This window comes from Oryctolagus cuniculus, chromosome 7 (genome assembly GCF_051225735.1).
Source record: "Oryctolagus cuniculus isolate XC-2025 breed Fujian yellow rabbit chromosome 7, ASM5122573v1, whole genome shotgun sequence".
In the NCBI taxonomy this organism is placed as follows: Eukaryota; Metazoa; Chordata; class Mammalia; order Lagomorpha; family Leporidae; genus Oryctolagus; species Oryctolagus cuniculus.
Window position 1 is genome coordinate 31,751,113 of NC_142873.1, and position 21,736 is coordinate 31,772,848.

At 41.2% G+C, this 21,736-nt stretch overlaps 1 protein-coding gene across 33 annotated transcripts in view; it reads right to left on the bottom strand.

Moving 5' to 3' along the window:
• Nucleotides 1-306: 306 nt before the first annotated feature.
• The window catches only part of POU2F1 (POU class 2 homeobox 1), a 175,247-nt gene continuing 153,817 nt past the window's right edge, over nucleotides 307-21,736 (bottom strand). For 27 of the 33 annotated variants that reach the window (XM_051857136.3, XM_070077401.2, XM_070077410.2 and 24 more), the window contains 7 exons: nucleotides 19,731-19,872; nucleotides 18,045-18,190; nucleotides 16,294-16,473; nucleotides 14,421-14,526; nucleotides 4,710-5,055; nucleotides 3,893-3,981; nucleotides 307-1,588 (listed from right to left, as the gene is read on the bottom strand). In XM_051857136.3, coding sequence (XP_051713096.1) covers nucleotides 1,278-1,588; nucleotides 3,893-3,981; nucleotides 4,710-5,055; nucleotides 14,421-14,526; nucleotides 16,294-16,473; nucleotides 18,045-18,190; nucleotides 19,731-19,872 — 1,320 coding nt within the window. In that variant the 3' untranslated portion in view covers nucleotides 307-1,277. Of the gene's footprint in view, nucleotides 1,589-3,892; nucleotides 3,982-4,709; nucleotides 5,056-14,420; nucleotides 14,527-14,597; nucleotides 15,164-16,293; nucleotides 16,474-18,044; nucleotides 18,191-19,730; nucleotides 19,873-21,736 lie in introns of those variants that run through there. The other 6 variants (XM_070077415.2, XM_051857151.3, XM_089299635.1 and 3 more) reach the window with 2 other exon arrangements.

Here is a 21,736-nt window from a genome sequence, read left to right on the forward strand (position 1 = left end):
AATATACAACTGAGGGAAAAGAGTCTAGCAGAATTTCTTCAGAAAACGAAAGAAGGGAAAAGTCTCCCAATCTCAGTAAGTCATTTTGTTCTTTGCCAAGTAAGTTAAAAAGAGTTTGGATGAACAACTTCCACAAAATGGAACAAACACACACACACATACACACCAACAGTAGGAGCATTTTTCAGGAGATAAGAAATCAGGAGAACCACCAAGTCAGGTGTCTGCAGTAGTCTTTGCTCTTCGGAACCAAATCCTGCCCTGCCAACACGCACAGCTGTTCCCGTGGAAGGTAGCAGACAGCAGCACTGTTGCACTGCAGGATCTGGGTCTCAGGGTCATTCAATGATGTGGGGGTGAGTGAGAGCTACAGTTCAGCAGGAATTCCTTCCCACGCAAAAGTGCTCCAAAGGCACCACCTGATGGGGGGAGGGGCGTGTGTGGAACGGGAGTGTTTGCACACACTGCCTTCAGCTTCTGCACCAAGCCTCTTGCATAAGTGGCAAAAGAAAATAATTTTCTAGCACCTCTGTAAGAGTCATCAAGGATAAGGAAACCAGCAAGAACATTCCCCGCAGTTAAGAACATAAGTCTCCCCTTACCCCGAAACCCTCCCTCCCCACAGTGTGGGAGCTCACTGAAACAGGATCCAGGAGCAAGAGATAAACATGTCCAAACTATATATATATATGTATATATATATATATATAAACAATAACAACAGCAATAATAAGAGATACAGTAATACAGGCCTGCCTAAATTGTACCAGTTAAGAAAGGAACCCCCAACACAATTGATACGATTATAAACACCTTGTTATGACTTAATGGCCTGTACAACAGACCCATAAAAATGATTTTTTTTTTAAGAAAAAAAGAAATTTAGACAAACAAGAAATCCCCTTCCTATATTGGAATTGGTAACCCACCTTAACTTGTCATCATGACTGCTGGAAATGATAAGTAGTCCTTCAACTTATATTTTTGTTTGTTTGTTTTTGATTTTTTTTTGTTTCTGCTTTTTTTATTTTTAATTTTTGGTTATAAAGTTCTTCAATCCATGAAGCAATCCTGAAAAGACAGTGTTTCATTACAAAATTAGGCAAATGCTGTCCCGTCTCCATCCTCTCCTTTTTTCTGGCCTGTGTTTTCATTCTTCTCTCCTTGCCCTCACAGCACGGCGAGGCAGCCAATCGCATTCTTCAGCTGATTCACTGGCTGGCAGCCCAAGCACACTGCGCAGTGGGAAAGGCTCATGGCAGCCCGGCTCGGCCAGCTCACTGTGCCTTGGAGGCGGTGGTGGTGGTGGAAGCCGCCCCGCTGGCAGAGGCGGCCGTGAAGAGAGAGTTCTGGATGGACTCGGCTGAGGTGGAGGTGGCGTGAAGGCTGGCTACGGGCGTGGAGTTCCCTGCGGACGCGGCGGCGGCAGAGACCAAGCTAACCGGGTTGCTGGTGAGCAGAGAGAGGTTCTGAGGGTTCAGGAACAGAGGGGCAGTCACGATGTTAGGGGCTCCTCCCGCATTGGCAAATACCAGGTTCCCAGTTGCATCCAGTGACGTTATTGGAAGAGAGCCACCAGAAGCAAGAGCTACAGACAAAAACCCCAAAAAACAGGCAGGATGGAGAATATTAACATTGTCCCAGAGAAGCCAAACAACACAAAGCTCTACTGAGTTTTGCTACGACTCCGTGGGGAAAGGCACACTTTCCTCAGTTACACGGAAGTTCCTAACCCTGATCGCCCTGAAGGACTGGAAGGTCTCATTCAGTGAGCACAGCAGGGTGGGTCAGTGGGGAGGGCTGCAAAAGTTCTAAGGAACCAGAGTCCTGTTTCTCTCTTTAAATCTCAGGTTTATCTCGTGTGCCTAGGAATACTTGGTAAATCCAACAATTCTGTCTTTAGTGAAGACTGGTGATTTTCAACTACTTCCATTCAAAAGATAAACTTGGTAAAGTGATTAAAGCATTAAAACATATGTTTAGTGGTCGCCGATGTGTGGCATAGCAGGTTAAGCCTCTGCCTGTGATCCCAGCATCCCACATGGGTGTTGGTTAGAGACCAGGTTCCTCTACTTCCTTCTAGCTCCCTGCTGAAAAGTGAAGCCGGCCCAAGTGCTTGGGATCCCGCACCCTCGTGGGAGACCCAGAGGCAGTACTGGGCTCCTGGCTTTGGCCTGGCCCAGCCTTGGCCATTGCGGTCATCTGGGGAGTGAACCAGCAGATGAAGATTGCGTGCTCTGTCTCTCTTCCTCTCTAACTTCTCATTTCAGATAAATAAAAAAATAAATCTTAAGGAAAAAACATTTAATTTTCATCAAATTAACTGGCATTACTGATAAATTTGAGCAAATACTTTATACTAGGATATACAAGATGAAAACCATGTTTCAAAACGGCATTAGTTACAAAATAAATTATATATCATCGAATAAATGGATTAATTTTTGGCTTCCTGGTGCAAAACATCTGATTTCTATAACTTGTACAGAGAGAGGGATGAGTCCCCTGCAGGAGCACAGCAGACACAGGAGGAGGTAGGTGCTCTTACAGGTGGGTGACCTAAGACTTGCTTTAATGGGTGGAAAATTTTCTATGACGCTACTGCTTCACCACAGAAGATACCATCAACATGTCACTTAAGATCATTAGGGCTCTCATCTTATCATGTTAATAACAGCCTCAAATCAAAACCACATAACTGTACCCCACATGCAGATTAAGGGTTCTTTTAACAGCATTCAAATTTTGGTGGATTTCTTACAAAATATGTAGCTGCAGGGAATGCCTTTGATTTTGGGCATGATCACACAAACATTAAAGAACAGAGAGGCTTAGGTGCAGCGTGAGGTTTCCTGAGATCCCAGGCCGAGGGCCACAGCCCAGGTCGGGATCTACCTAGAGCGTCTGCATTCTGGGCAACAGGGCTGGCGTCTGCCTCTGCAGTGCTGCCACACCTCACAGACACTCCCTAAAGGAGAAGAAGACAAGGACTGACGACAAATCCCATTTCAAAAGAAAATTCCTGCAGAACGGAAGCTTTGCAGATCTAACCATCAGTTCAAGCATGATTTAGTCAATCAGAAAGTCAATATCATGTAAGGCAATCTAGTCAGTGGTCTGGTTTTGTGTGTAATTAACATTCCCTACAAGACCCCATGAGAGACAGCATCCTTCACACACTTAACTGAAGTGGCTACCAGCTTATTTTGGCCCTGAAAACTCTCATTTAAGCACACACTATTTTAAGAAAAACACATTTTCTGATTAACATAGTGATGGTTTTCAAACTGTTTCCCTGAATTACCTAACAGTAAGCATCTTCACATATAAACACAGAATGAATACTGTCCTGGGTAACATGCTAGAGAGCAGAAAGGGACACAAGTGGGCTTGGGGAAAAGACAGTATAAACAAAAGAACTTAACTTTACACTGACCGGGACACGGAAAGGGCAGACCCCCACAAGGATTAAAAGCTCCCTGCAGCCTGCCTGTGAGCTCCACACTGAATCATTACAGGACTCTCTCTGAGGGTGGAATGGAGACTGGAGAATCCTGCTTGGCCACGTTTGCTTTCTGTAAGTTTTAGATGAGCACTTGACTAAATTTATCAGGGGGGAAAATCTGCGTCCAGGTTTATTCACTAAGATAATATTGGCATACAAAACATGATTTTTAGTGATACACCAAGCTCAGTATACCTCCTGTTCTTAGAAACTGACTCTATACTTCTCTTATAAAGATTTTTCAAAAGGACATTTTCTTGGTCTTCAAGAAAAAGCTAACATCGAACTCCCTCTTGTCATCAAAATCACCTCTAGCAAAGCAGGCTTCCTATACACACACACACACACACACACACAGCACGGAGTAAGGAATAAGAGTCTACTGACCTTGAATAGTCGCCAGTGTACTGTTGCTCATCAGAGCTGGGCTGAGAGCACCACCCAGGGTCCCTGGATTGAGACTGAGTAAGGCACCTCTGTAAGTCCAAAAGAGGGACCCCTTTATTATCAGGCAGGCACAATTGTCAGTTTGACAACATGCCCAAAGGAAAAAGAAAAAGGAAAATCCAACTGGGGACATGTAAGGAAATCTCGGTTATTTTCCTATGTTCTTCTATGGTTTGGTTGGTGCTCCAAGTTAGTGCATTCCTTGTCTATGTGTACAAACAAGGTTATGATTTGCACAAAAAGAACATCTTTTACAGTAATTCTGACTCTCCTCTGAATTATTTCATTCTTTTTCCCCCAAAACCAAAGAAAAATTTCCAGCAAAAAGCATATATTTACAGGGCAACTCTTATGTGATGTCTGACATTAGTAATGCAAACTTGGGAATTTCAATACTACTTCCTCTACCTATGTTTGAGAATCAGAAAGCAGACAGTTGAGAGTGTTTAATGGAGAAAGCACAGGACATGAGTTAGGAATTTGGGGCTTTCTTTCTCATCCCATCACTGAGGCAATCAATAACCTACTGTCCTGTGTCTTCATTTGGAAACAAAGGTATGGCTACTGCCCTCTCTGAGCTGTTAGAAAACTCAAGTTCAACTATAACTAAGGTTCTTGCATTACCAATTCAAAAACATTATCGCATTAAGGAGGTTTTCCTCCATTTCAGATAGTGATGAGATGTCTCCCCTACAAGTAATTCCAGGGATGACTCCAGCGGTCTCTTAGCTGTAACTGAGATGAGGAAGCTCCTTACCCAGCCGCAAACTGCGAGGGTGCCATCAGGCCCGGGCTTAGTCCTGCAGCAGCAGCCATGGCAGCAAGACTGGCATTTGCTGGCAACTGTGTAGCTCCTTGGAGGGCAGCAGCTGCTGCTGTTTGCAAGCCTGACGCTGTCACCATCACCTGGCTGGTCCCAAGAGGGGAGGACAAAGGAGCGGAGGTGGTCTGTGTTGTGCTGGTCTCACTGGCACTGGATGTCTCGGAGGTGGAGGCTGAGGCGGAAGGGGAGGGGCTCAGAGAGGGGGAGGTGACTGCTGAGGAAGCAGGAGGCGCTGTGGAAATCACCGTCGCTGTGTTGTTAGAGGTGGTGTCTGTAGTGCCTGAAAAGAAAACTGATTCAGCAAATGCCTCTCTTGAAGCGGTTTAGGAAGAATATCAGCCACACTCTAGAGTCAATGGAATAACTGACCTACCATCCAGTCATCTCGAAATTTACCCTTTTTTAAAAAATTAACCCAGTTTAGTATTTCTAAGGAATTTAATCAGAAAAACAAACATTTTAGAACCAAGGCTAGGGGCCGGCGCTGTGGCATAGCAGGTAAAGCTGCCGCCTGCAGTGCCAGCCTCCCATATGGACACTGGTTCGAGTCCCAGCTGCTCCACTTCTGATCCAGCTCTCTGCTATGGCCTGGGAAATCACTAGAAGATGGCCCAAGTCCCTGGGCTCCTGCACCCATGTGGGAGACCTGGAAGCTCCTGGCTTCAGATGGGCACAGCTCTGGCTGTTGTGGCCAATTGGGGAGTGAACCAGTGGATGGAAGACCTCTCTCTTTCTCTCTCTGCCTCTACTCTGTGTAAGTGACTTTCAAATAAAATGCATCTTAAAAAAAAGAAAAAAACAAAAGCTATGAACCTTATGTTAGATAAGAACAATAACATAACCATAACAGAAACAGTTTTCCACTGCCAATTTCTTATCCTTCTCACTGAGAAATCTCCTCAGTAGTCTCCATAGAGAAATCAAAACAAGGACAAGAAAAATTGACTTACATACTTTCCTAAGAATAACTGACAGCCACACACAGAGACAGTATAAAAATGACTAAAGGTAGATGTCTAGAAGTCTTCTTTGCACTAAAAATTTAAGTATTTTGTAATTTAAATCCGCTCTCCAAAAGCCCATTATAGTAAATCTATTTTCTTATCCAGGGAAACCAACAAAAACATATAATGATATTATCAATCTTGCAAAAGCATGAAAAATGATAACAGAACAAGTCTCTTATTTCAGTTATCAGGAAATGCTACAAAATTATAAAAAGAGTTTACCTAAACTGGACAGAACTTAATTTAGTGCACTATGTTTTAGGATCCAATCAACCATATTTATGTACAGAGCAGAATCTTGGTTGCATTTTCTTAGGATAGAGAGCTTGAAAGAGTTTTACATTATAAATTCACACGATAAGTTCTCAATGCAACAATTCTGTGAGGGATAAGACTTTCAACGTTTTATAAAAGATTAATCAGAATAATTATCTGAAACCTAGAGGGCATGGCACATTGGGAAAAGCTTTTGTAAAGGTTTTATATGTATATGTACATACACGCATATATAGTCTTCATTTTCTTAAGGTGTCTTCTGAAGATTTTGTCCTTTAATGGATTGTGCTTTTGGTGCTGTACAAGTATGTGTAAATTCTTTGCCTAACTCATGGTCACTAAGACTTTTTCCTGTATTTTCTAGAAGCTTTAGGTTCTAAAGTTTTTTTTATCTAGGTCTCTGATCCAGTTTAGTTAATTTCTGTGTACAGTATGGGGTAAGAATCTAATCTTTTGCATATCCAATCATCTTACAACCATTTATTGACTAGTCTTTGTCCTACGGAATTTCTTCGCACACCTGTTAAAACTCAGAGCACAGGGGCAGGCAGTTAGGAAGCCAGCTGGATCACTGCATTCCATATCAGAGTGCCTGGTTTCCAGTTCTGACTCCTGACTCCAGCTTCCTACTAATGTTTACTCTGGGAGGCAGCAGTGAAAGCTCAAGTAGTTGGGGTCCCTGGTAACCATATCAGAGACCTGGACTGAATTCCTGGCTCCTGCCTTGGACTTGGCCCATTTTGGGCAAGTGCAGGCACTTGAGGAGTGAACCAATGATGGAGTTCTTCCCCCAACTACCCCCGTGCTCCCAAGAGTATAAATTTGAAAGTGTCTGTATTCTCAATTTCAATCCATCTAATCTATATGCTACTATTTACTGTTTTGATTATTGTAATTTTAAAGTAAGCTTTAAAATCAGGACATTTGAGTCCTCCAATTAGATTCTTTTTCAAAACTGCTTTGGTTGGGGCTGGCACTGCGGCATAGCAGGTAAAAGCTGCAGCCTGTGATGCCAGCATCCTATGTGGGTGCCAGTTCAAGTCCTGGCTGTTCCACTTCCAATCCAGCACTCTGCAATGACCTGGGAAAGCAGCAGAGGATGGCCCAAGTCTTTGAGCCCCTACACCTACATGGGAGGACTTGGAGGAAGCTCCTGGCTCCCAGCTTTGGATCGGCACAGCTCCAGCCATTGCGACCAACTGGGGAGTGAACCAGTGGATAGAAGACCCCCCCGCCCTTTCTGCCTCTCCTTCTCTGTGTAGCTCTGACTTTCCAATAAATAAATTAATTAATAAAAAAACCTGCTCTGGCTATTCTGGGTCCCTTCCATATATATTTTAGAAATAGATGATCAATTTCTTAAAAAAATGTTTTTGGGATTATGACTATGATAATGCTGAATCCATCTATTAATCAAGCTGAATAAAGCTACCAACTTAAGAAAGAGTTTAATTTCTCTGCTTCCAAACTGTGAGGCTTTCATTTTTCCCACCCTCACTAAACTGGCCACATCCTCCAGTACGATGGTAACCAGAAGTCTGACAGGGCACACACTCTTGCTTTGTTACCAGTCTTAAGGGAACACATTGGGTCTTTCACCTCTCCAGTGTGCTGCACTGTAGGTTTTCAGTAGGTGTTCTTCATCAGTAAGGCAGCTCTCTTCTATTCCCGGCAAAGGCCTCTCGCCATGTGGATTGTGGATCTTGCCGAATACCTTCTCTGGGTTCAGTGAGATGACCATGTAGTTTTGTCCTTTCTTCCACTGCTATAGGTATTTTAGTAACTCATGTTCAGCAACCATACATTTCTGGGAAAACTCCCATGGTGGATTTATGTTTCTGGGTTTTATTTACCAGGATTTTGTGGAGGAAGTTCAGAAACACTTCTGTGAGGAGTATAAGTCTGTAATTTGTTTTCTTGTGATTTATTTGCCTAGCTTTGGTATTAGGGTAAGAACTGGCCTAATACAAAGAAATGCTTCTAATTAAGACACCTCCATCTCACACTGGAATATCTGGGTTCTGCGTTGGGCTGTGGCTCCTGACTCGAACTTCCTGCTAATGCAGATCCTGGGAGGCGGTGGTGATGGCTCAAGTGGTTAGGTTCCTGCCACCTGTTTAGGAGCCCTAGATTAATTTCCTGGCTCCTAGCTTTGGCCTTGGTCCAGTCCAGCCACCACAGGCATTTGGAGAGTGAACCAGTGAATGGGAGCTCTCGCTCTGGGTGTGTCTTCTTTCCCCGCACCAGCACCCCCAATCTGTCTCTCAAATAACTAACTAAGCACATACACACATACATGTATGGAACATTCCTCCTTTATTTTCTGTAAAAGACTGACAACGATGGGCTTTATGTTATTTTTTAAAAAACATACAACAAAATTCACTGTTAAAAATTGCCTAAGCCTGGGCTTTTCTATGTGGCAAGTTTTTTTCTTTCCTTTTTTAAGAATTTATTTTTATTTGAAAGAGAGAGGTAGAGGTAGAAGCAGACAGACAGACAGACAGACACACAAACACAGAAACAGAGGTGGGGGAGGAGGGAGAGAATTATCAATCTATCTGCTGGTTCACTACCCAAACGATTATAGTGGCCAGGGCTGTGTTGGCCAGGAGCTTTATCTGGGTCTCCTATGTGGTACAAGGAGCCGGAGCTTTGAAAGTGGAGCAGCTAGAACTCAAACTGGCATATGGGATGCCAGTGCTAAAGGCAGTGGCTTAACCAGCTATACCAAAATGCTACCCCAATGTGGCAAGATTTTTCAAGAAAACTTTGAGGGGGCCGGTGCTGTGGCACACTGGGTTAATCCTCTGCCTGCAGCGCCAGCATCCCATACGGGTGCCGTTCTACTCCTGGTTGCTCTTCTTCCAGTCCAGCTCTCTGTTAGGGCCTGCAACAGCAGTAGAAGATGGCCCAAGTGCTTGGGCCCCTGCACTTGCATGGGAGACCAGGAGAAAGCACCTGGCTCCTGGCTTTGGATCAGTGCAGCTCCAGCCGTTGCAGCCATTTGGGGAGTGAACCAATGGAACAAGACCTTTCTCTCTGTCTGTCTGTCTGTCTGTAACTCTACCTGTCAAATAAATAAAATCTTAAAAAAAAAAAAAGAAAAAAGAAAACTTTGATTATGTTATGGGGCACAGGGTGATAATATAATGCATGTATTAGGGTAATTAATGCTTCCTTTTCCTTGTTACTTTACATTTAGTGGCTTCATGTCTTCTATTTGTTCATGACATTTTTCTTTTTAAAATTTTATTTATCTATTTTCATACTTTTTTGAAAAGCAGAGAGACAAAGAACTTCCATTTGCTGGTTCACTCCCTAAAATATCCAGAAAAGCTGGGGCGCGGTCAGGCCAAAGCCAGGAGCCAAGAACTCAATCTAGGTTTTCCCATGTGTGTGACAGGAACCCACCTACTTGAGCCATCATTGGCTAACTCCCAGATGGGTGCACATTAATAGGAAGCTGGAATTGGAAGCAGAGCTGGGACTCAAACCCAGGCAATCTAACATGGGACATGAGCATCCCAAGCAACACCCTAACCACTGTGCCAAATGCATGCCCTAAAGATGCCACTTTTTCAGACTGGATAATATTCCATTGTATATATTTACCATATGTTCATATCCATTTATCTGTTGATAGGCATCTAGGTTGACACCGCATCCTCACTGTTGTGAATACTACAGCAACAAACGTGGATATATATATATATATATATATATATATCCCTTTGGTGATATACACAGAAGTGGGATGGATGGGTCATATTTTTAACTTTTTGAGCAACCTCTGTACTGTTTTCTAAAGTGGTTGTGCTAATTCCCACTCCAACCAACAGTGTCTAAGAGACCCCTTTTCTTCCCATCCTCACCAACACTTGTTATTGTCTCTTTGATAATAGCCATTCTAACTGGAGTGAGATGGTATGGCTTTGATTTGCATTTCCCTAACTGCTAATGATGCTGAAGATTTTAAAAATAAATTCAAAGGCCATTGTATTTTTTCTTTTGATAAGTGCTCATTCATAAACATCTGCCCATTTTAAAACTGGACTGCCTGGGTTGTGGTTACTGAGTTTTTTGAATTCCTTCTATCTTCTGGATGTCAATACTTTGTCAGATGAGTAGTTGGCAAAAATTTTCTCTTACTCTACTTCGTAGGCTCTCTTCACTCTGCTGGTTCGTTTGCTGTGCACAAGCTTCTTAGTTTAACACGATCTTATTTGTTTTTGCTTTAGTTGCCGGTGCTTTTTGTGGAAAGATTTTTAATTAAAAATCAATTACTTGCTTTAGATTGTTACATTTTCCTAGTTCTTTTTCAATCAGTTTTGATAATTTATCTTAAGAACACATCTATTTCATCGAAGCTACTTAGTTTTTGTAGCATAAATTGTTTAATGTTCCAATGGACCGCATTACCCAGCATTTCTTCTCCTTACTATCTACTCAGCAGAGTTGAGTAGGCCCACATAAAAACTTGTACATACATGTTCACAGCAGCAATTGGTATTCAAAATAGTCAAAAACTGGAAGCAACTCAAATGTTTATCAGCACACGAATGAGAAACCAAATGTGGCATATCCATCCAACACCAGAATATTGTTTGGCCAGAGAAAGAAATGAAATACTGATATATTGTGTACTTAGATAAACCTAAACAATATGCTAAATGGAAGAAGCCTGATATAGTGAAAAGGTCACATACTACAGGAGTCAATCTGAAACGCCTGAAGGAGACAATCAATAGAGACATAGCACACTAGTGCCTGCTAGGGGGAGAGCAAGAATGAATGCGGAGAGGGGCCAGCACTGTGGCATAGTGGGTAAAGCCACCGTCTCAGTGCCAGCATCCCATCTGGGTGCTGGTTCAAGTCCTGGCTGCTTCACTTTTGATCCAGCTCTCTGCTATGGCCTGGGAAAGCAGCAGAAGATGGCCCAAGTGCTTAGGCTCCTGTAGCAGCTTGGGAGACCCAGAGGAAGCTCCTGGCTCCTGGCTTCAGATCAGCCTGGCTCTGGCCATTGCAGCCATTTGGGGAGTGAACCAGAGATGGAAGGCTTCTCTCTCTCTGCCTCTGTCTCTCTGTAACTCTCTTTCAAATAAATAAATAAATCTTAAAAAAAAAAAAAAAAGAATGAATGGGGAGACATGGGTAAATATGGGGTTGCTCTTTTGGGTAATGAAAATATTATAGAACTAGATAGAGGCAATCATTCCACATATTGTGAATTCTTTAAAATCCACTGAACTGCACACTTTAGACTCAATAAACAACCTGAATATATCTCAATAAATGAAAAACAATCCATTATAATGTTTTAAATTCCTGTATGGCTAGTAGTGATGGTCTCTGTTTCACTCTTGATGTGGTATTTTCATCTTTCCCCTTTTTTCTCATGATTGATGACTTATCTGTCCATTTTGTAGCTCATGTCAAAGAATCAATTTTTGGCTACACTGCACTGATTTTTTTCTATTGCCTTCGTTTTCTACTTCATTATTTCTGCCCTAATCTTATTACTTCCTTCTTTTTGCTTGCTATGTTAGTTTGCTCCTCTTTTTATAATTTCTTAAGAGGAAAGTTTTGGCTATTGGCTTGAGATCTTTCTTGTGTTTTCATTCATTTAAAAGTTATTTGCTAACTTCTCTTATTATTTCTTCTTTGGCCTCTAAGTTAATTTTCCAAATATTTGGGAATTCCTCAAATTTCTTTCTGTTGCTGATTTCCAATTTATCTCACTTGCCATCAGACAACATATTTTGTATCATTTTAATCCTTTTTCATTTAGATTTGTTTTATCGCTGATAACACTCTAGGAAATGAGATTCCATATCTACTTCTGCTGCTGGATTAAGAGACTGACAGATGGCAATTAGGTTATGTTGTTTGACAGTGTCATTCAAACTTTGCATATCCTTGACTTTTTTTGGTATGTAGTTCATATTAATACCTTCAACTATAAACTTGTCTATTTCTTCTTTTAATTCTGCTAATTTTTAAAATTCTTTTGATTTTTGCTTCCTATACCATGGGCTTCTGCTGTTAGTTACCTACCTAATTATAATTGCTTTATAGTCTTGAGATATCAGCTCTTTGGTCATTATAGACATTTTGGAAAAAGAATTGGGAATGTTTAGATGAGATTTTTAAGGGCTGTGAAATTTCTCAAGCCTTTAGGACATATCAGAACACACATTTTTCTAGTGGAGTGAAGATCCTTTCTGTACTTATTCTGTACATGTTTACCAAAGACCTTGTATGTGCCAAGTGCTCTGGGATAATAAAGATGACTGCATCACTCAAGCAAGATTGGACTTAGAAGATGGCGGACTTTGCTTCTGAAATCCCAGTAGGGTTAATAGTAAAGAAATACAAAGGGGAATAAGGGCTCTGGGGAAAGCTGTCAGGAGGCTTGAGACTTATACTACATTTTTCAGAAACAAGAAACAGGATGCAACTGGGTGGCACCCTAGTCCAGGAAAGCTCGGGAGAAGGCTCCACTACAGGTGGGAGTGATTCACTCTGGTGGAGCCCACGCTCAGAGCTGATGCAAACAGGGCCAGAGAACACAGTGACTTAAATGCTGTGCACACGTCAGCTCTGCCAGTGGGCCTTTCCTCCCCTCCCCCAGACCCTCACCGGAGCAGAACCAGTGTCCCTACTACTCCTCAAAGAAAAAAATCTGAAGCTGACCAAGGATTCTAATCTAAGTTCCAGCAGGCAAAAGTCAATTCTGGGAAATGATGAGGGAGAAGTCTCACCTACTCATACACCCTGCAGTAAAGTCTGGCAGGGCTCCATGCATTCACAGCTCATGGCCAGCCAGCCCTGCCATTCAGGGAGAAGACTGTGAAGTCCCAGAAAAGCTACACCGTGACAGAAAAAACATTACAAACTACCGATATGAAGTGATGTGATTTTGTACTTATCAGTATGAATAAATAACCAAAATCACCAATAAGAGAAAAGAATAACATAAAAGAAATGGCACAAAATGAATAAACAAAGCAAATGCCAGAAGAAACTGCTTAAATAAAGATAAATTATCAAAGTTGGGGAAAACATTCGTTCAGACTGAAAATGCTCGGTAAAGGCTAACAAGGATGAATTTAAAAAGGACCATACCTTGAAACCTCCTAGTGAAATTTCAAAATCTAAGGCTAAAAAGATCCTTTAAGTTTTTCAGCGTAAAAACAAACTAGCAAAGAAACACAGAATGAAACTGCACGTCTCACTGGCAACACTGAATGCTAAGTATAAAAAAGATCAGTATGTGGACCAGCGCTGTGGTGTAGTGGGTGAAGCTGCTGCCTGCAGTGCTGGAACCCCATATGGGTGCTGGTTTGAGTCCCAGCTGCTGCACTTCTGATCCAGCTCTCTGCTATGGCCAAGGAAAACAGTAGAAGATGGCCCAAGTCCTTGGGCCCCTGCACCAGTGTGGGAGACCTGGAGGAAGCGCCTGGCTCCTGGCTTTGGATGGGCCCAGCTCTGGGCACTGAAGCCAACTGGGGAGTAAACCAGTGGATGGAAGACCTCTCTCTCTCTCGCTCTCTCTCCTTCTCTCTTTGTGTAACTCTGATATTTCAAATAAATAAATAAATCTTAAAAAAAAAAAAATTACGTTCCTCCCTATAGATCCAATCACACGAGCCAGCCCTGTACAACATTTTTACAAACAAAATATTAATATATTCATTTCCTATTGTTGTGTAACAAAGTACCACAAATTCAGGAACTTAAAACAATCCAATTTATCACCTCACAGTTTATGTGGGTCAGGTGCTAAGGTACAGCCTAGCCAGGTCCTCTGCTAGGGCATCTATCAGAAGACTGTAGTCAAACATTATTCTGTGCAAATACAATAGAAATTGCACAGAAAATGGTGACTATTAGATCTAACGTACTATAACTTATCATTTGTTGGGAAGGTAAAGCTCAGTTCATAATTTAACAGATGACTGTAGGTTGTTAGGAAATGCCTTAGAGGCAGAAACTCTGTGTTGCTGGTGCCCAGCACAATGCCAATCAATCACCAACAGTTTACTTACTAAGCTCAAATGCTGAATGCTATGTATACTCTCAACCAAGGTACTTAACCTGGAAACTGCAGGCTGTGTGTGTGCATGTGTGTTGGAGGAGGGGAGACTGCTGTGGAGAAGAACAAAAGAAGTAAGAAATCCTGGGTTAAAAGTACTTTTCCTGACAAATTTAGCTATGCCTTTTTTTTAACTTCAGGTATTTATATAACTTTCAAGAAAAGAATATCTTTAGTCAGAGCCTGAACTCCCAATTTAATAGCAGCTCTCATAGACACAGACCGTGGGCTTAGCACGCGCTTCCGAGCCTGGCTGCGGCTCACCTGTTACAGAGAGGTTAGTCACGGCGGCGCTGGCGAGAGGGAGGACAGGGTTGACTGTGAGGGTAGTTGCTGCGCTGCTTGTCACAAGGCTTGGCGTGGTTGCCACCTAGAGGTCAGAAATGAAAATATGCACAAAGTCCTATTTTCATAATTTCACAAAACCAACACTTAAAAAATAAAACTCACGCTATACATTTATTTTACTTAACAAGTTTCTGAAATTCCATGTACAATAGGATAAAATAAAAGGGTCTAAGGAGAAATGACTTTATTATTACTCTTTGATCTTAGAATTGAGAAACTTGGTATCACATATTAGAAGCTTGTTCTTCGAAGATGGTTGTTTTGTTAATCACATATGGCTTTGCCCAGATTTAAAAAAAAATGCACTAGAGCTCTATCATGTATCCTTTAAATTCATAAGAAGTATAGTTATCGGCTGGCGCCCCGGCTCACTAGGCTAATCCTCTGCCTTGTGGCGCCGGCACCCTGGGTTCTAGTCCCAGTTGGGGTGCCAGATTCTGTCCCAGTTGCTCCTCTTCCAGTCCAGCTCTCTGCTGTGGCCCGGGAGTGCAGTGGAGGATGGCCCAAGTGCTTGGGCCCTGCACCTGCATGGGCGACCAGGAGGAAGCATCTGGCTCCTGGCTTCCGATTGGTGCAGTGTGCGGGCTGTAGCAGCCATTTGGGGGTGAACCAACGGAAGGAAGACCTTTCTCTCTTTCTCTCTCACTGTCTAACTCTGCCTGTCAAAAAAAAAAAAAAAAAAAAAAGTATAGTTATCAACTTTACCTGAACAAGAAAACAGTATTTGACAGGGTTAGGGAGTCTGGAGTTCTTACATTGCTTTTATTTTTGGCTCTGTGGGGGCAAAATTGCCTTGTTTTTGTTTTAATGAAAGGATATTATAGAAAGAATATGAAGCAAGCTTTTAAAAACTTAAATTTCTTTATGAAATAAGAGATTTCTGTAGTTTTTAAGAAAAACTACTACAAATAATTTCAAAACACAGATTAATCACCTGTACAAAACAAAATTGTTATCTAATGACTGTCTTCTGTATAATTATTATCTTATGAACTTTATGATTAAAATTAAACCATTTAAAATCAGCCATACCCTTCAGTTAATAAACTATTATGTGCTCTTGATGCCAGCTGACTTCAGTTTAAAAAGCCTTCCAGAGTGGAGTGATATTCAAACAAAATAAGAAAACGAAAACAGAAGGGACCGAAATGCAAACTCAATAACCTGTCTTTTACAACCTAGTGGCTAACACAGAAGTCACACTTACACTCATCCTAAAAATCAAGGGCATCATGTGACCGCTGCATCTACCTAGGAACAACGCTCTCACGCTCACAGCACAAGCTACTCAATGAGCTTCTATGAGAAAGGACCATTTGTTGCTTGAGGATGAAGATTTGAGATGACTGTTTTAATACAGGTTCAGGGAGTAAAGGTTATTTGGGAATTTACTATCACTTAATTATTTATATGCAATTTTAGTAAGTTAGGCTTTAGGTCTCAATATGAATAAAAAGTAACTAAAGGTTTTTTTTTTAGAAAACTGGAATCAGCAGCAAATGTATTTGCATGGCTACAGAGTAACCTAACATGCCAGAGAAGAGAATAATAGAAATACAGTGAAACAGGAAAGAATTTAAAATATGCATTTTCAAAAATAAGAAAGACCAATATGTTCTTGAATTATAAATGAGATCTCATTATCTTGGTAACATACAAAATATAAGTTTATAATGTGTTTATTCAAAGCAAATAGATAACTGTTATGAAATATACTGAGTGAACAGTTTTTTTTGTAAAACTGTAAAAACCAGCCCCTGGGCTTGTGTGTCCCATACTGTATTCTTACCAGTGAAGTTGGGCTGGGAAAAATTGCTTTGATAGGGGAGCTGCTGGTCCCACCGCTGCTTGGGGGGTTGATTCTTTTTTCCTTCTGGCGGCGATTACAGAACCAAACACGAATCACCTCCTTTTCCATATTGAGCTGTTCAGCAATCATGCTGATCTCTTCCGAGGTAGGCTTTTGATTCTGCACAGAAAACAACAGATTCCATATTTTACAATGGCTTCTTAAACTTCTGGTATAATCATGTCAGTACATTACTAAACAAAGAGAGACAAGTAAGAAAATCCCCGTCTCTGACTGCTGACTCCTGCTGATGCAGACCCTGGGAAGCAGTGGTGATGGCTCAAGTGAGGGGGTTCCTGCTACCCACGTGAGAAACCTGATTAAGTTTCTGGCTCCTGGCTTTGGCCCTGGCTATTAGGGGTATTTGGGGAGTGAATCAGTGGATGAGAGAGAGTGCACTAACTTCTCTTGCTCTCTTTAAAATAAAAATAACAATGTTGTAAAAAATAAAAATACAAGTTTATTTTGGTGCAAAAATATTTTGAAATTTGTGCATAGTTTTCCATAATATATATTTTCCATGAACTCTGCACCATAATGCTCACCCCTAAAAAGTTACTTTTTGAGAAGGAGTTGAAAGGTAGAAACAGAGAGACGGAGAGAGCTAGTTCACTCTCCCCAGATGCTCGCAATGGTGTGAGCTGGGCCAAGTCCAAAGCCAAAGCTAGGAGTTGGGAACTCAATCTAGGTCGCTCATATAGATGGCAGGAATCCAATTACTTGCACCGTCACTACTGCCTCTTTGGGGTCTGCCTTAGTAGGAAGCTGGAATCAGGACTAGACCGCAGGTACTCTGACCTGGGACACAAAATGTCTTAACCACTAGACTAGAAATCCTTCCCTTAGGCTACTTTGAACAAAGAGCTTCTGTAGATAGACATTGTAATGAACACTACATTTACTAAACTCATTCATTTTAACTTAGAATACTTATTTTTGATTCTATTTTTCACTCTGAAGGTCTACTGAGCTAGAACAAAATCAACCAACTACTAATACAATCTTATGAATCAGCAGAAATTTAAGAGTTTTCTTAATGTTTCATGCACTATCTTGGACCTCACCATAAACCTCTAAGGTAGGAAAGGCAGGTATTTAACAAATAAAAGGCTCTAGCTTAAAAAAAAAAAAAAAAAAAAAAAAATCAAGAGATCTGCCCAATTACACACTTGATAGGCACTCCTAAACCAGGGCTCCACTGAATGTGCACAAGCCTTTTCTAAATTACAGAAACCAAAATTTTCCTGGAAGCTTTGATTATGATATTCTCTGGTACTAAAAACAAAAAAAAATTGCCAACATTCAAGGTCTCAAGTGTTCTGGTCCAAAAATACCACGGTAAGCATATAGGCATTAAAATTTAGCCAACCAAGCAACTAGTGTTTCTCCTGATACACATGGTCACCCCCTGGTTGCAGTTCCTCTGCTTGAAGTGCTTTCCTTTGCCTCTTTCAGTCAGTGGAATTAATTCCACGCATTCTACAGCTGCTGCCACCTTCCTGCCCTGAGTGGTCACACAGAGGTGTCTGCAGCACGCTAGGCTCTGACTGCTGTGTTAGTACCTTACTTGGTCTTATGTTTTCCATTATGTTTTTAGGCATCCACAAAGGCAGGGCTTTCATACCCACAGTTCTCCGCACCAGTATTACACAGACAATCCCATGTACATGGAAAATAAAAGCCTCACTGACCTCCAAGAAACTCTTCTCTAAGGCCACACGGATGTTGGTCTCTATGCTGGTGCGTTTCTTCCTCCTACGGTTCAAGCCCTCAACTCCCTGCCCTGGAGAATTTAGGGCACTTGGGCTGGAGAGCGCTGAATCCGATGAGAGGTTCTCTGACAATGAAGAAAACAGAAACAAAATTAGCTGAGCATAATGATTCGTGCACAAACTATTAACAACAAAACTAAAAAAAAGCATTTTAAGCTATGAGCAAACATGAAAAGGTTCTCACTTAACCTACATTTGAATATCATTCATCACCATCAGTCCTTTGATTGCCTTTACTGATGCTTTTCATCCCAGAATGGCTGAATGTATTGTTTCTACTCCTGATCTCTGTTACTGAGAAAGCAGCAATTTATAATTCCTACCCTTAGACTCAGATCTCTCTCTCTCTCATTCTGTTCTCATGATTTGTTTTGTTTGCTCATGAACTTTGGAGATAAAAAGAAGAAATCGTCCTGGAAACGACTGAATGTGTAATATTCATTTGTAAATGACCTCTCATCTTATTAGTATAATGGACAAAAAAAAAAACACAAAAAACTACTTTAAAATTCTCTGAAGTTAAAACAGGGTTCCTACATTTACTAGTTTAATAACCCTGAGCATGTCAAAAGCATCTTTCAGTTTCTTTCTATATAAGAGGAGATGGGTGGAGCAGACCAGTGCTTCTCACCTGTAGAACTCAGTACAGTAACAGATGCCTGGCTTCACCCACAGCTAAGGAATCAACCTGTGTAGGGGTGAGAGTTTTGGTTTGTCTTTTCCGAAGACCTAATTTTTGTTCACATCGCAATGAGAACCACAGTCTAGGGATGGCCCTGGTTCCTAGGAGCTCTCAGTCTACGGATCCGTAGTTTAAAATAGAAACTTTCCAAAAGGGAATCAGCACAAAATAGGTATGGTAAAACAAGTAGTTCCAACATTTTATATGAAATATGTGGTCATTTTAAAAACAAAGGCAGACATATTGTCAGAAACAAGTTCTGTGATAACTTCTCAAGGAAGCAACAAAAACTTGCTCAGATTTAACTGAATACATGGGACTTCTATCCTCTTTCTTTCAGCTGTAGCTGTGTGTCCTTAATCCTGGCTCAAATACAAGAAACACTCCAAGGGTAAAACTGCTGATAATTTATACTTTAATTACAGAATATTTATTTACTTAAAATTGATTTATTTATTTGAAAGGCAGAGAGACAAGACAGACAGATCTTCCATCTGCTGGTTTACTTCCCAAATGCCCACAACAGTCAGGACTAGATCAGGCCAAAGTTAGTTCTGAACTCAATCCAAGTCTCTCACAGAAATGGCAGGGACCCAAGTACTTAAGCCATCACCTGCTACCTCCCAGGGGCACATTAGCAGGCTGCTAGAATGGAAGTAGAGCTGAGATTTGAATTTAGGCACTCTGATATGGGCTGCAGGCATCCCAGGCAGCATCTTAACAGCTGTGCCATTCTTAATTACATAATATGTAAATGAATTAGTTCTCTAATTGACAAAGTCATAATTTACAAGGACCTCCCCAAAATTAGTAAGCTTCAAAGCTCTATATCAATAACATAATAATACTTCCTTCCCCAATTTATATCACTCCTCCTTTAAAATTCTAGTGGGTAAGGAAGAAATTTCTTATACATTACTTACCTGCATCATTTAGCCACTTTTCTAAAAGTGGCTTTAACTTGCACATGTTCTTAAAGCTGAGGTTCAAGGCTTCAAAGCGAGAGATGGTAGTTTGGCTGAAGTCATTTCCATACAGTTTACCCATAGCGAGGCCAACATCACCCTGTGTAACAATACAGTTCAGGAAAGGGGGAGAGGAGAACAAAAGGAGTCATCTCACTGACGTCTCCTGCCCAAGGAATCAAAACAAGGGCAGTGTTCTATGCTGTCCCATGGACTCTGCATTTTGAATCTCTTCCTGCTTCCTTATGTAATAATTAGGATACAATTTCTATTAAATCTCAAAAGGTAATGCTAATATTCTCATAAACTCTTTAATAGATGCAATCAAAATGATTTAAGTAATCTTTAAAAATTCACTTACTTGTATCACCTACAGGGATTAGAGAAAACTTTCCAGAAAACTGCATTTCTGAACTAACCAAACTTCCCACAAATCACTTTAAAACTTAGAAATGATTCACTGTTCTTTTTCCCTCCCTCTATAAAATATTTCAGGAAGCTGTGAAAAATCTATTTTCACCCTAGTTTGGATTTCAAAGTTGGTTACAAAAAACAGGTATTCTAAGAGACCACTTTTGTAACCATTATAGAGATAGAAATTCACAGTAGAGAGGTTTGACCCATTTAGTCAAACCTTCATGGGCACTGGAAACTTGGTAACCTTATAGCAATAGAACAACGCTCCTCTGAATATATTACAAAAGATGTCTTTCTCTATAAGCCTACAACCTTTGAAATGTACACAGTGCTGTTCTTCCAGCTGAATCTCTTGTTCCTGCTAGAAAAAACTATATTTTAATGGTTACTTTATATACAGGTGACAGAAGCTCATGAAGTTTAAATGACTCACCCACTTATTGCAATTAGTTTAGAGGCAGGCCAAAATAGAAAGACAACACTTCTGGTCTAAAGAACTATATAGCTAATGCTCCTATGAAGCAGCCAACTCCCCACACTCCTGAAAACACTTATTTTGAACTGATTTGATATTTGATCCCAACCCGATGCAATGCACCCTTTGGACACGGCATTGCTTGATAGGCACCATCCATACATGGCTATTTAGATTTCAATGAATTTAAATCAAATAAATGACAACTCAGTTCCTCGGCACTTCTGGCCCTTCCAAGCGCTCAGCAGCCACAAGTGGATGTGGCTAATGTATCAGACAACACAGACACAGAACATTTCCCCCACTGCAGAAAGTTTTAATGACATCTCTGAATACAACTAGAACTCAAACAGACTACACTGATTTCCTTCCAATTATAGTAAAACTGAAATAATCAGGAGACTGTGAGCAGAGCATAAATGCTACCCATAATATCTACATAGAATACATCTAAAGGAGCAGATAGATATGTTTATTTATATTCTTTCACTTATTTGAAAGGCAGACAGAGGGACACACACACACACACACATACACTTATTCCCCAAATGCCTGCAATAGCCAGGGCTGGGCCAGGATGAAGCCAGGAGCCAGGAACTCCATCCCAGTCTCCCAAGAGTGTGGTAGGAACCCAAGTACTTGTGCCATCATTCTCTGCCTCTCAGGCATATTAGCAGGAAGCTGGAACGGAAGTGTGGAGTAAGCAGCCAGGACTCAAACTGGCACTCTGATATGGGATGTGGGCATCCCAAGCAGAGGCTTAACTTGCCACATCATTTACCCCCATATCTATAAATTATTATTTAATGTCATTTCATTCAATCAGCAAATATTCTCTCAGTGCCTACCACGTCAGGAACTGCACTCATCCTGGTATCATTTAAGTTCATGTCTTAGTCACTTAACTTGTTTAGATTATAGCTTTCTGAAAAACTATCTTTGTAATTCTTTGATCATAAGACTGCATGCAGGGGTAGGCATGTGGTACAGAGGGTTAAGCGGTTGCTCAGGACACTGGTACCCCACAGCAGAGTGCCAGTTTGAGTCTTGGCTGGTTTGCGTCCTGCTAATG